The following is a 15444-nucleotide window of genomic DNA, read 5'->3' as shown; positions in this document are numbered from 1 at the left end:
GTTTTGAGCCCACATGCACACTTGAGTTGTCCAGGCTGTGTGTGAGGAACTGCAGGATTGGGACTGGAAGCTTTTATATCCTGTGGATTTCTGCAAAATTGTTCTTATTTTTAGCTGCTGGTGCAAGCTTCTCATGCAGGCAGCAAAGAACTTATTGGGGTTTTTTCCCTGATAGAACTTCAACCAGACTCTTTTCCTCTTCATTTGTCATGCTTAACAAAGCACCTTCTCAGGACAGAAGTCAACTGGATTTCTTTAGCCCTGAAAATAAATCTGTATGATCTGCAAACATACGGGGGAGAGAAGAAAAGGAAGGAGGAGAAATAAGCTTTGATTACATGACAAATGAGCAACTGCAGTAAAAAAAAACAAATAAACAACACAAATGCACTAAGTAGAACAGACAAAAATAGGATATAGGATAGCAGGGTCAATGAGGCAGTGCTATTTCAGAGAAGTGTGATGCTGTTTCCATTCCAGTGTGTTCCCGGTTCTTTAAACAATGTGACTGTTGTGAGACAACCAGGAAGTGTTATAAAGTACTAAGGCCATCTCAAATATAACCTTCTAATCAGGTGATTATCCAATGAAGTGGCAATCAGAATCCCTTTTAACACGCTAGTCTCAAGTTAGATTCATAGCACCACAGTTTATATTTTGTCAAATCATCACAATCATATCCTCCAAATTTGGTGATAATCTATGTACTCGTTTTCACATCATGTAATAGCAAGCTGAAATTGTAATTTGTATAGATTTGTAAGTCAACTTTCAGGGGCTTTAACCTGATACGAAGCAAGTAATCGTTACTTTAAATAAATAAATAAACCAGGAGATCTGATTATGCGTTTTGATTATGCTTAACATAATTGGTTTATTTCACCTGATACAGCTGCCATGCAACTGTTTTACTTCATTTGTACCTAAGACATATTGATTAAATTTGCTCAAAGTAAACAATGTATCTATTTAAATTATATTCAAAAGGAAAGAATGGCATTAGATATTAAACAGATGGCTTGGGAAACAATATTCTCCATCCTGGTTTTTTCACCCAACCAAGATAACATGAATTATTGCCTCAGTGTGTCATTGGATTTTATGCTTTTCTGTAATGCTGGGTTGGTACACAGCAAGACACCTATTCTTCAGGACTTCATCTTTGTTAGAAGCATATAACTGTAAGTAAAAACCATTAAAACTATAAAAACATCAAACATAGATATAAGCATGAAACATAGTATTGCTGCAATTAACAATGTAGACCCCTTCTCTTCTCCCCCCCCCCCCACTCCCCAACTCTCTCTCCATAGCGTTTCGGCGCTTCTTTTTATACCCTCCCTGTAGTGAAGATGTCACCATTTTCAAGATTCTCAGGCCCACTCCTAAATAACAATCCCAGTTATGAGTTTTTTCCTAATGTTTAACCTTTTTTTTTCTTATGACATGAGCATAAAATAATGTTTAACAGGAACAGCTACAATTCTTAAAATTTAGTTCACACCAAGTTCAGAATGGACCATAATTTGAAATTTTCTGGAAAAGGAGTTCACTGATCAGTCCTTAAAAACATTAGTGTGTCACAAGGCACACAGAGAGAAAGAGAGAAAGGGAAGGATACTTTGGGACTAAGGGCTCTGATCTGATCCCAGGTTTTTTGTTTACCCCAGATTATTTCACAGTGGGGACTCATATAATCCAGTTTAAAGCAGAAAATCTGGAATCAGATCCTGGGATATAGGCCCCATCTGGAAGGGCCTTGAGGCTACCAATCAGGGAAATTTAGCTCCATAAAGCATCCAGATTCACAGCATCTATGAACATCCAAGATCCAGAGCATCTGTATTCTATGTATAACATCTGTGTAGAATAGAAGTGTTTAACTATGTTGCTTTTTTAACCTTAACTGAATATGACATATAGACTCATTATAACTTGTAACTACTCCCAAGTAACATTTGGAAGAAGATGCTTTCAGGTATAAGATATCCATTTTGCTAATGTAAGTTACTAAGAATAAACACTTTCCTCTCTTGTACACCCCCTTCATGTGCCTTTGCTTGGTGCGCATGCATATGTGTGCAGGATACTCTTCTCTAAAAGTGAGAGAATGAGAGTAAAGGATGGGGAAAATATAAGTTAATCCCTTCATTAACCTCCAACTGCGTTACTGGGTCACAGGGTTAAATTAGTGGGTGGTGATTGCTAGATGCTCATTAGGGCTCCTCTCTTTTATTGCAGAGCAGGAGTTGGAACCATTATAGTCCTAAACTTTCACATAATGTTTAGGCCATCAGCCATAAGTTAATATCAAATTTTCACTCTATCTCTTTTTCTTACTCTGCTTCTTTCTTTCTTATTCTAGAGCAGTGGTTCCCAAACTTTGGTCCATGGACCACCAGTGGTCCGCAGGAATGAAAATATGGTCCATGGCATCACTATTACTACATTGTTGCCTCGAAACCACACGGCTACAAGAGCAACTGGTCTTGTGAAACCCTCTTATAGTGCAGAGGCAACAAGGATGTCGAATGGAAAGAGGCTGACTACCCACGAAAGATTACGACTACCACAACTAAATGATTAAATATGATTTTCTGTGGATGAGCAGATGACAACTACTAGAGAGCATATGTCTGTATCAGAAACTAGAGCTGATGTGGTCTATCCAATGCAATTTTCTGAATTAGCACCCCAAATAACCAAACCGAATCTAAAGTTGACCAAAAACAATTCATAACCTTTTTGGTACCCATGTTGGAGAGTGGTCCCTGGTCCAAGTGGCCCCTGGTCCAAGTGGTCACTGGTCAAAAAAGGATGGGAACCACTCTTCTAGATGATTATCTTCATTTATAACCAATCTTTTTCCCCAAACTAGAACTTAGGGCAGTGACTGAGATTTTTTTAAAGTTGAAACAAAGTGAAAATTATAAATGGTAGTGGTGCTGTTATTCCTTCTGGATTCATCTAGAGTTCAGCACATCTGCAAATTGCAAGTAAAGATGACTCAAGGGACAATCGGGTCTCAAAGCACCTGGAACAACATAGGAATACTCCAGTAGTACCAGTGTTTTAGTCCTTTTAAATGCAGCCTCAAAATGCTTCAGGGCCTCTTTCTAAATCTTAGTATCTTTCATTGATAGAAAGTTAATCTTGCACATATGTTTAAAAACAAGAGCCTCTTAACCATTTTAGGAATAAACACACATAAAGGCACTTTAATGCTTTATTATTAAAAGGTATCAGGACCCAAATACTCCGAAGTGTGTTATGTTAAACAGTCTATGTATGTGTGTTTTTATTTTTTAAGAGTAAACTGGAATTGCAGGCAATAAATTCTGCATTATATTGAACAGCAAAACTTGGATATACCTGGATATTTTCATTCTTCAGGAAAGTGGAAGAGTCGTCTTCTATTAGTCACAGTAAGTCCAATTCATTTTCTATGTCCATATTGAATTATACAGACAAAACATTGGAGGCTTAAAAAACTTTCAAATTATATATTATATGATAAATGGGGGGGGGAGATAAATAGATAATAAATATAGAGGTTCATAAACAGAAACAGATGGCTATCTGTTTGCTTTGTGTGTTTTTGCATAGCAGAAGGGAATTGCACTGGATGGCCAGTGTGGTCACTTCCAACTCCATGATTCAATAATTCTGTTTCTTTATCATCATTTGAGCAGATCAAAACATGAGCATAAAGTTTTAGGAAACACAACTCCTGAAAATCAAGCAATGTTCTGAAATGGTCAACAGAATAATCTATAGGACATTACATGAATCCTCCTGTACTTCCACAGAGGTCAGTCCAACCACTGATAATGGTGGATTCCTCAAATAATGTCATTTGTTGGACTTTCATACTCAGGTAGGAGAAGGAATCCCACATTTTTTTTCCTTCTTGAGTGGTGTAGTGTGATTTTTTTTAAAGCAACATCCAAATCCACTCACAACAGATTCACAATTTATCCAGTCAAAAGTATATTTACCTTTGGAGTGAGTTTCAGCTTCTCCATATATTTCAGCTTCTCTCCATAATGTAGCATTAATGTGGTTTGACACAACTTTAACTTTGTGGCGCAATAATATGAAATCCTGGACTTTGTAGTTTGGTGAGGCAACAGCACTCTGGCATAGAAGGCTAAAGCCTTTGTAAAACTACAACTCCTGTGATTTTCCTGCTTCTTGGCAGGGGGTTGGATTGGATGGCACATGAAGTGGTCTCTTCCAAGTCTATGATTTCATAGCACTGAGCCATGGCAGTTAAAGGGGTGTCAAACTGCATTAATTCTGCAGTGTAGATGTACATGCTGATAGCAAATGGGAAAAAAGCCTAGTATTTTGCCTGGTCAACTGATCAGAAGAAATTTCTTTCTGCTATGGCTATTTCATCTTTTTTGTGCATGGTGTTTTTCATTGTCCAGGCATTTCAGCAAATGGAAAATGGCAATGCAGTTATCCAATTCCCTTTTCTTCCACCCAGAGAATCATAAATATCACCCAGCCATGCCTCCTAAGCCCCACAGCAGCAGAGGAATTTCAAACATGGAGGGTAGTGTCCTATTCAGTATTCACAAGATTGTAAAGCAGTTTTATGATTTTGTAGCTTTGGGGATGCAGATTTAATGCAGATTTGTTAATGACCAAACATGATGCTTCAAACCTATTGCTTAAGCAAGGCAGCACACCAGCTGAGATCCTGAGGCACTGCAGACTAGGGCAATGAAATGGCTGATGCACTCTCTCACTCACAGGGCACACTCAGTGAAGAGGCTCTGGCAGATCCCCAATGGTTGTCTCCAGCTGCATGTCTCAACGCCCACCCAAACAGGAGCATGCTGAAACCATCCCTTCCCAATGCCCTAAATTGCAGTACCTCAAAACCCCTGCATTTGGGATGCTACCAAACCTATACTGCTGATAGGCTTGGCAAACACTGTTATGGGGTGGACAAAGTATGCTGCCAAGTTCCACAGCCCCAAATAGCATTTCCTATAAAGATTTAGCCAGGAAAATGACCACTTCAAAGCTTATTAGAAAATGGTGGTCCCTTGAGGCAATTTTCCTTCGCACTGACTATTTTTGACCTATGAGGACTTTTTTTTCCATAACAGTGACCCTTTCTTTCTTTTCCTATTGATCTGTAAAACAAGACATGTGGCGTTCAAATATAATATTCTACATAACTGTCATAATATTATACCTGGCTATCAACATAAACCAAACAGCCAAAAATGTGAATAGCTCAAACCAACTGTACTAAAAAGAACCTATAAAGCAAGATACAAATTATCAATCTCTTCTTTTTCAAAATATAAGTTAAGTTGTATTGATGTTTGTGCAGTGCATGGCAAATACATATAACACCGTAAAAGGATACGACCTGTCTGTCATTCCAAATATACGACCTGTCTGTCATCCCTGCATGAGATAGTGGAAGGAAATCTGGCAGCACCTTTAAGACAAATTGATTGAAATTCAAGAAAGGCCATACTAATACAAATCAGTTTTAAAAGTGTTGCTAGACACCTCCCCCCCATCCCCATTTTATGCTGTAACAAACTAACAAGTCTGTCTCCTATGTGCTATGTATGGGGTGGAACTGTATGAAAAAGCTGGCCCTGTTATAATAAGATGGGAAATATTTGGGAAAGCTTATCATCTTTGCATATATATTCAAAACACAAATTAGGCAATAACTTTTAGATGGGAAGAATGCCAACCAAAGCAGATGCCATTTCTCTACTGCCCCTTTGCAGGATACAGGAGCAGCTGGTTGATCCACCACCACAAGGTCAGCAAATCAATTCCACATTAGACTGATGTCCCTCCCACAGCTGCTTCCAGTTAAAAAGGAACTCTAACATTAGCAAACTGGGGTTCAACTAGTTCAGTTATTCAGTTCAGCACATTTGCTTCCAAACAAGCATCAAACTTGGAACAGTGGTGAGTGGAGCAGGGCCAATAAAATACAGAGTTCATTGGCTGGTTGCCCTCACAGCAGTAGATCCACTGCTTGTTCTTGCTAAGTCAAATTAGAACAGGTTTTTGATGTTAGCAAAAGATACGCCACAAAACGTGGATTGCATAGATTGCGTGAGAAATGGAAGCTACTATGCTTAAATTAAATCTTGATGCCACTAGAGGCTTGCTTTCTCCTGCAGAGATGAACAGCTGCTTCAGTTACATTTGTGATTATGTTTTTCAGAAAAGATGGAGCATGTGTATAAAAACGACCATCAGTCACCAGCCACTGCACCAATGTGAAGAGGTTAAAGCATTGCCTGGGCAAATTTCCCATTGACCAAGCAAATTTCCATCAGGAAAGCAAACACTGATACAAAAGAAAGGATAAACATTTATTTCTTATATATTTTAACTGCTAATCACATTTATTACTATTAATTATCAGCTCATTACAGAAATGATGGAGACCAATTCCACCAGCATGACTGAATTCATCCTCCTGGGATTAACAGACAGGGCTGAACTCAAGAGTGCTCTGTTTGCAGTGTTCCTGATCATGTATTTGATCATAGTGGTAGGGAACCTAGGCATGATCACTTTAATCAAGGTCGACCCCCGGCTACACACCCCTATGTACTTCTTCCTCAGCCACCTGGCTTTCCTGGACTTCTCTTATTCTTCAGCCATCATGCCCAAGGCACTGATCAACCTTTTAGTTGAGAATAAAACCATCTCATTTAGTGGCTGTGCAGCCCAGATGTACAGTTTCATTGCTTTTGGGACAACAGAGTGCTTCCTTCTGGCTGCGATGGCCTATGATCGGTATGTGGCCATCTGTAAACCCTTGCTGTATAATGTCATAATGTCCCGCCAGCTCTGTCTGCAGCTCCTTATTGGTTCTTACATTTGTGGTTTTGTGATTTCAATGATACACACAGGCTGTGCCTTTCGACTCTCTTTCTGTCGCTCCAATGTCATCCATCATTTTTTCTGTGATGTGATACCACTCCTCAACATCTCCTGTACTGACACCAGAGTGAATGAGATCATTCTTTTTGCCTTCTGTATCTTTAACGGGGTTTTTATCACACTGGAAATATGTATTTCTTATATCTATATTTTCTCTGCCATCTTGAAAATCCACTCCTCTGAGGGCCGGCATAAAGCCTTCTCTACTTGCACTTCACACTTGATTGTTGTTGCCATGTTCTTTGGGACAGCCGTCTTTATGTACATGCGGCCTAGTTCAGCTTCCTCACCAGACAAAGACAGGGTTGTGTCAGTATTTTACACTGTAGTGAATCCCATGTTGAATCCTTTGATCTATAGCCTGAGGAACAAGGAGGTGAAGAATGCCTTGAGAAGAGTGTTCAACAGAAAGAAACATTTCTCAGTACAGATACATTCTAAAGTGATTAAAACAACTGCTTAAAATGGATAGTCTGCATCTGACTGTTTTTTCCACAGCTATAGAAAGCTATTATTGATATAACCAACCATTGATATATGTAAACATTGACAGTTTTTCTTTATTTTCCAAAGCGAACTTCGCACATTATACACAAGTTAATGATTTTGTTGTTTATTCATTCAGTCGCTTCCGACTCTTTGTGACCTCACCAGAGAAAAGTATAACAGGAACACTAGTGTCCTATTAAAATTTGAAGCTGCAGAAGTGATAAAAATAATGGCACAGTGCACACAGAATTCCAGTTATGTCTAGCTCCCCTTTTCACATTTTTCTGTCCCTTTTACTTTTCAAAGCCCAAGAAAATGAGCTTTCAGATGTCCTTCTGAGAACAGATAATATCACCAAATCAAAAGGTGATTCTTCTCCATTTGCAATGTCATCAAGACCAGAAGGGATGGAACTAACCCTTTATATGCTTTCTCCACAATACTTCTGGACATGTTCCATGGATTTCTGCTCTCCCTTTCAAAAATGGAAGCCAATCAGCTCTGAGGTTCCATATTATCTGGATTTTCACAAGATCTCCAGAAGTACATTCGCTTATGTAATAACCCACCATAACTTTATTTTGTCTTCCAGGTTCTTCTTCGTCTTCTCAGTGCTTCGAAGAGCCATCACCTTTGGGTGTCATAATATTGTACCTAATGTTGCCAGGTTTCACAGCATTGGCTGAAGTAATGGGGAATTTCTCTGTTTTTCTGAGTTGCCCGGCATTGAGACATATCTCAGGATGAATAATGCTGGGGGGAAAGAAAGGCTCAGAGCCAGGGATTCAGTTTGTCTCCAACAAGGATCCAAAAGGGGCAGGTTTGACTTTCACGCTATATAGGATATATAAGCTTGGAGTGTATTTGTGTTTATGAGGGAAAGAGTAGATTTCCAGCTCTGTTTCTGCTCCTCTCCTCCTGACTACCAAAGAGTAGGAATAAATACTTAATGCTATTGTGTGTCTACATCTTTGTTACCTGGAGCCTCAAGACAGACATAAGGATATGGAACAACAGCTGAAGCAGGTCTCCACTCAGGATGGGGCTACATCTACCACTCAAAGCAGCAGTTGATCTTGATTGGTATGTGGTGACCATCCGGTGGGTGAGTGGCTCTTGCTAGAATGGTCAGCACCAAATTTTTTGTATCACTTTTACTGAAAGCTGCATTGCATCTCTTTTTTGAGAGAGAGAGAAAGTGGGGTATAAATAAAATAATATCATCATCATCATCATCACAGCCTTGGAAATGTTGATTGATGAGTGTCACCACTCTGATAAGGATCCACTAAAGCTGGATCTTAAGTATTTTGAAGTATTTACTGAGAGTAAACTCACTGAGGCTAAAATTAAACCATACATTGGTAAGGACAATACATTGATAAGGGCCATACATTGATAAGCCAATTGATTGCTGAAACATTACAGGAATGGGATTTGAAATGGGACACCTGTCTTGGCCAGTCACCTTGTCATTTAATTAAATCCAATGGGAATAAATCTAATGGGTTGTTTGAATTATGGAAAACAGAGAAAGGCTACTTGATTGTGCAGATATGTGCATTGATGTGGAAATGACACTCTCTCCTCCAGCCACTGCAATTGTATGATTTATTTATTATTTATTTATTTATTTGGTATGCTTGTATACCGCTAATATCTCAGCCTGTGCGGCGACTCATTGCGGTTTACAACATGTTAAAATATACAATGTTAAAAAATACAATTCACTTGAGCATATAAAAATTAAAATTAAGAATACATACAAAAAACATACGCAGTATTGGGCCACCAATACAGATCGGGACATCTCATAGTTAAAATCGTCATCCAATTCGTTGTCTTGATTGCTAATCCATGGTCAGATAGAACATCACGACGAAGGTCAATTGAAGACTTGCTCAAACATCCAGGTTTTTAGTTTTTTCCTAAATGCCATTAGCGAGGTCGCTGTATTGGACTCAAACCAATACAGGAACATGTGCGCACCGCAGAAACACCCTATTGTACCAGTGTGACTATATAATGGGGTTCTTATGTGGCTTCCCAAACTGATAAAAACATGTACATGTGTTAGTAAAGGAGTCAAACCAGGATAGGGTACCACATAGTGGAACTGGGATACAGTCTTCATGCAGATTCAGCTCTAGATCCTAATTCAGGGTGTTGTAAAATGTAACAAAGTGCAACCATTGCACATTTTCTTCCACACTCACAAAAGCTACCTTTTACCTGTTGCAGCCCACCTCTGACACGGCTTTTTATTAGTGGGTACAGAAAAGAAGGATGACAGAGAAGCATTCAGCCATGTTCTTATAGCTAGATGAACACTCCAGAATTCCCAGGGGATTTCATTGTTTACACCTCAAGAATGTGGAAAACTAAGAGCCATAAGTTTTCTAGTTATTTCTTATTCTGATTTATTAAACAACCCAGAGAGGAACAAGCTGAGTAGGTAAATAATGTGCTTTTATACCAAGGAGTATGCAAAAACCCTTTTATGAATTCCATCATGTTAGATGTCAGCCAGTCTCCATTTAGATAGAGTGTGCACTGAGACAGATGACCTAGATCCATTTCAGTCTGGTTATTTGGGAACTTTAGTGAAAACCTTTCAGAAACAACAGGAGTTTGTCTCCTTGGTTCTGTTGGATCTCCAAGGAGTTCTCAGTATGATTGACCTTGATCATAACTCTTGACTATATCTATGAGATGGGATTGGGAGTATTGTTTTACAGTGGTCCCAATTCTTCTTGAAGGGGCTGATGATTCAGAAGGCAATGCTGTGAGGTTACTGATCAGCCTAGTCATTGGCCTGTAAGTGTCCCATATGCTCTTCAACAAATAAAATTAAACCCATGATTACCCATAGTTTATAAGTTTAATTGTTGGTAGCACACATTTCTATGCCTCCTTTCCATCTAATTTCATGGAAGTTGTCTCAGTTCTAAACCATTGCTGTGCATCTGTAATGGAATGAGTGAGGACAAACATATTGAAGCTTAATCCAGTTGAGACAGTTGAAAGTCAGATCTAGGAAAAGGAATCCAGACTGTGATGGATAAGGTAGCCCCATCCTAAAGACAAGTTCATTATTTGGATTTATTCATGAATTCAGCCCTGAGCCTAGAAGTGAGGTTTCTGTGGAGCCCAAGAATGCTTTTGCATAGTTAAACTGCACCTAGTCCTGGTCCTTGGCATAATGACACATGCCTTGGTTACATTCGGTTTGGCTTATTATCATATACTCTAAAGTCAGTCTGCCTTTGAAAAAGCATACAGAAACTTTAGTTGCTCAAAGAGCTACAACCAGATTGTTAACTGCAACTAGCTATGTGGAGCATACAGCTCTGTTGTGGCCACAGCTCAACTGGCTGTTGTTTTTCCCAGAGCAATTCAAAGTGCTGGTTGTTACCCATAAAGCCTTTCATGATCTGGATCCAGGCTGCCTAAAGGACCACCTTTTCCTATATGAGTCTGCCTGAGCACTAAGCTCTTGGAGTGAGATCTTTTTCTCTGCCCCCCAGATTCCCAAGCAGATTTTATGGTAATTTTATGGTATTTGCTCACAGGCTTTGAAACTCCCTCCCTAAGGAAGTTAGCATGGTTCCCTCCTTGCTGTCCTATAGATAACAAGCAAAATTTAAAATTATAACAAACCTTCAGGAACTGTGATGTATTTTCCATGGTGTGCTGTCATACTGATTTTCCATGGCATTTTGAAGCAATTCTTTACTGTTTTGTTTGTATGTATTTCCGTCTGTACATATTTTATTATTTTGTAGGCAACTTGAATCCTACTTTTAGGAAGATGGTGGAATATAAATGAATATATTACAGCAAACAACAACAAACTATTGATATTTATAGTTTCAGGTCCCGCTCCCCATCATCCTGCCCAAGTACATATGGTTAGGTGATGATTTGTACTTGTTAATTCTATCCAGGTCCAGGTAAAGTTACTTCAGCAGTGGTCAATTAGAACGGCTTTTCAAGAAGTTGGAACTATTCGGTGTTTCAAATCTGTACTTTTGACAAACAATTTTCACCTGCTAAACTTAATAAGCCACAAAAGGCAAGGGTCAAACATGTGATGGTCAGGTAGTCTTGACCAAACACCTTCTCTGTACCTTCAGATATACACAAAGGGTGGTAGTACTTAGCAAACAAAGCTTTCGATTTATTAAGCATTTTTAAGAGCAGTCAATATAACAGTTGAATTATTCAGAAGTGAAGGGGTTTGGAGTACAGAGAATAAAAAGAGAAATAGTTTAAGGCCTATTAGAAAAGAAATGCTATTTCAGATTCCAGTAAGCTCAGTACAAGTGGCTCAGGAAAATCAGGAGGGACAGATTGGAACATATTTGGCAGAAGTAACTTATGGCAATTATAATCTACTGCTACTGTTTTCTCCTGCTTGGTCTTTCCAACACCAATGACCTTTGTCTTCAGGTAAATGTTTTGAATTGAGTGGTTGCCAAAGAAGGCTCTTTTAAGAGAAGGAAGGTGTTGCTACATACATGCAGGTGTATGTATATATTTATTCCAATTTGTTCCTAAATTGTTTTAATTCAATTACATGTCCAGTTTATTTATTTATTTTTACTGTACTCAAAAATATATTCAAAAACTGTGCACATACATCTTCAACCCTACCAAATAGGACTCATAGTGTATCTACACTGTAGAATCAAAGCAGTTTGACACCGCTTTAACTGCCATTTATTTATTTATTTACTTACTTACTTACTTACTTACTTACTTCACTTGTATACTGCGTTTCTCACCCCGTGGAGAATCAAAGCAGTTTCCAACATATTTATGGCAAAATTTAATGCCAAACATATATATATAACCTAACACAGAGCAACCATCACATATAACTATCAATTAGTTCATAAAAACATAACATTTAGACAATCAAAACATGGAGTTGAAAGCATATTAATATAAACATTTATTTATTTATTTATTTATTTATTTACTGTATTTGTATACCTATCAGCGACTCGAGGCGGTTTCCAACAAAACAGTATACATAGTATCACAACACAATTTAAAAACATTACAATTACATAAACCACAACAGCAATAAAAAACATTAAATCACATAATTCAGAAATCATGTTCCAAAACTGTTCCAAATGTCAAATAGCAATTGAACATAATCCCTGATCATTCATTGTATTGCTTAGTGCCCAAAGGCTTGGTCTCATAGCCAAGTTTTTACTTTTTTTGGCTTAATGTTATGGAATCATGGCAATTATAATTTTATGAGATCTTTAGCATTCTTTGCCAAAGAGTGCTGGTGTCTCACCAAACCGCAACTCTTATGATTTCATAGCATTGAACCATGGCAGGAAAAGTAGTCAAATTGCCTTAATTCTATAGTATATGCATGCATCCTCAGTTTGATGTTGACAGTAAATGAGGCAAAAGTAGCGAGATCACAAGCAAGGTAGGGTTCTCCCTTTCCTCATTTCCTCACTAAGCTTGACCAGGGCAGCCTTTACTTCTTGATTTCTCAAACTGTAGATCATGGGGTTCAGCATGGGAGTAACGATGCAATAGAACACCGAGATAGTTTTCCCCTGCTTGGGAAAATAGTGGGATCTGGGCCTCAGGTAGACAAAGATGGCTGTCCCATAGCACAGGCTCACCACCATTAGGTGGGCTGAGCAGGTGGAAAACGCTCTGTGTCTTCCCTCAGCTGATCGGATGTGAAGGATGGTTGTGAGGATGTAGACATAAGACATTACCACAAGAATAAAGGGTATGAGCAGAATAAGCGTCCCAGCTCCCAGCATGATTGCATCCCCAACAAAGGAGCTAGAGCATGCCAAATGCTGGACAGCTAACACTTCACAGACAAAATGGTTGATGGTCTTCTTCCCACAGAATGGCAAATGTAGAGTGGACACTGTTATTACTACACCACTCACAAACCCACTGAGCCAACACTCAGCTGCCATTTGCGTACACAGCCCCTGACTCATAATGGTACTATAATGCAAAGGATGACAAATGGCCATATAGCGGTCATATGCCATAACAGTCAACAGGATGAATTCAGTAGCTCCTAAAGACAGCGATATATACATCTGTGTCATGCAACCTACAAAGGAGATGGTTTTGTGCTTTGCTAGGAAGTTAGACAGCATTTTAGGGATGACTGTGGTGGTATAGCAGATGTCCAGAAATGAGAGATGGCTCAGAAAATAATACATTGGAGTGTGCAAGTGCATGTCCCTGCTTACCACCAGCATGATGAGCATATTCCCTGCAAGGATGACAAGATACATCACTAGAAAAAGAGCAAAAAGGCATTTCTGGGTTTCTGGATGAGTGGACAAACCCAAGAGGAAAAACTCCATATTCCATGTCTGATTGATGCTTCCCATGTTATATCCAGATCTGCATATTTTCTGTAATAATGGAAATCAAAGTATAGAAGGAAGGAAGGAAATTACTTTACTCTCTTGTCTCTCTTCATTAACAACAAAATAGTGACCTTGCTAAAATAGGTCGGATATCTCCCATGTGTAACATTATGTGTTCTACAGTTGCCAAAAATGCAGTTCTGAGAATCTCCCAAATAAGACTTGAACCCTTTTCACACAGGCTGTTGAAATTGTCATGTGTCGTGGCAAATCTGGCAACCACTATCGGGGGGCATGGGACACCTGTTTCCCCACAACCCACATTGCCCAGCTTACCTTTAAGCTGATCTCAGGGGGGAAAGCGTCAACCATGCAACTTGCCCCATTCATCCTGGTGCAACACAGGAAGCCTCCAGTGTTGCCGCAGCGATGAAATACACCAGTTCCTCACTAGTTGACCTACGGAGCACCACCGGAAGTTCTTTTGCATTATATTGGGAGCCGGTGGGCTCTGTGGGTCAACTAGGGATGAACTGGCATATGCCACCGAAGTAAGCTCCATCTGATGAGGTTGTTGATGATAACAGCCTGGATTTTGACAGATATCAAAATTTGTCAATGGGCGTCTAAACTGTTAATAGTTCCAAATCTTACGTAATTACTCTATGATTTTTCTGTATGTTTTTCCTGTCTACAATAATGTTTGACCTATAAATTAGGCACAGTAAGAGATCAACAACAATAACTAATAATGAAACAATATATTGAAGCAAGTCATATGAACGTGGCATGCAATTTAAAACTTATAAATTGTTTAATTCTGCAATTTTTCATTTAATATTTTCAGACTGGTTGACTGCAGATGAGCTAAACTACAGAAAAGAAGGAACCACTATATGTAATCCAAAATCAAATGTCTCAATTAAAACTCAAAAGATGTCCAAAATGAAGCAGGATCTATCAAAGCACACCAAATATGGATTAAACACTTAGCAATTTCAAAGGGAGGAACACGGGGCCATATACAGCAATTCCAGACAGTTGCCAACTAAGATGTTCAATTACCATGTGAATATGGAAGTGGCCAAGACTCCCGATTCATTCTAGTTTAGTCCCTCTCTTCATGTACATAGCAATAAGTCTGATTAAGAGAGCATCTACATTAGATGCTCTCCACACAATTGGAAATCTGTATTTATTTTATTCTATGTTAAATGTTCTCAGTTTTTTGGAAGTATACACATGTATGATAAAGTTTTCCCATTCAGACTTCTCCCGTTCCTCATGGAGTAAGTAGTACACTTTTCTCTTTTGCAGGCCAATAAGGTGCAAGATGATAAAGGGTCAGTATATGTCTGAAAACTACTGGCATTCTTCCTGGGGTTTTTATATACAGAAAACACAGCGACTTATCTTGCATTTCTGTCTATCTTGCATTTCTTCTATCACAATAAATGACTTTATCAAAGTTCTCCAAGTCAACTGACCCTATTTCAACTCTTACATACACATGAATACATATCCAGATATACTGCTCATATTCTTCTGAACTTTTGCTAGTTTCTTGAGCAAGCTGACCTCTAGGCTGTAAATAATTTTCAAGACAATTTCCTATAAAAACTGTGGTGGA

The 15444-nt window shown here is 38.8% G+C and overlaps 2 protein-coding genes across 2 annotated transcripts; one reads left to right on the top strand and one right to left on the bottom strand.

The window, feature by feature from the left end:
• Positions 1-6376: 6376 nt before the first annotated feature.
• On the top strand, positions 6377-7408 carry LOC132764392 (olfactory receptor 5AP2-like). Its single transcript, XM_060758432.2, has one exon. The coding sequence runs from the start codon at positions 6434-6436 to the stop codon at positions 7406-7408; it is 975 nt and encodes a 324-aa protein (XP_060614415.2). The 5' UTR covers positions 6377-6433.
• A 5473-nt stretch (positions 7409-12881) lies between these two features.
• LOC132764478 (olfactory receptor 2F1-like) lies at positions 12882-13835 on the bottom strand. Its single transcript, XM_060758538.2, has one exon. It carries the CDS (start codon positions 13833-13835, stop codon positions 12882-12884), a length of 954 nt encoding a protein of 317 aa, XP_060614521.2.
• Between the last annotated feature and the right edge of the window lie 1609 nt (positions 13836-15444).

Source organism: Anolis sagrei, chromosome 1, assembly GCF_037176765.1.
Source record: "Anolis sagrei isolate rAnoSag1 chromosome 1, rAnoSag1.mat, whole genome shotgun sequence".
Classification (NCBI taxonomy): domain Eukaryota; kingdom Metazoa; phylum Chordata; class Lepidosauria; order Squamata; family Dactyloidae; genus Anolis; species Anolis sagrei.
This window is presented reverse-complemented; position numbering and strand designations above follow the sequence as displayed.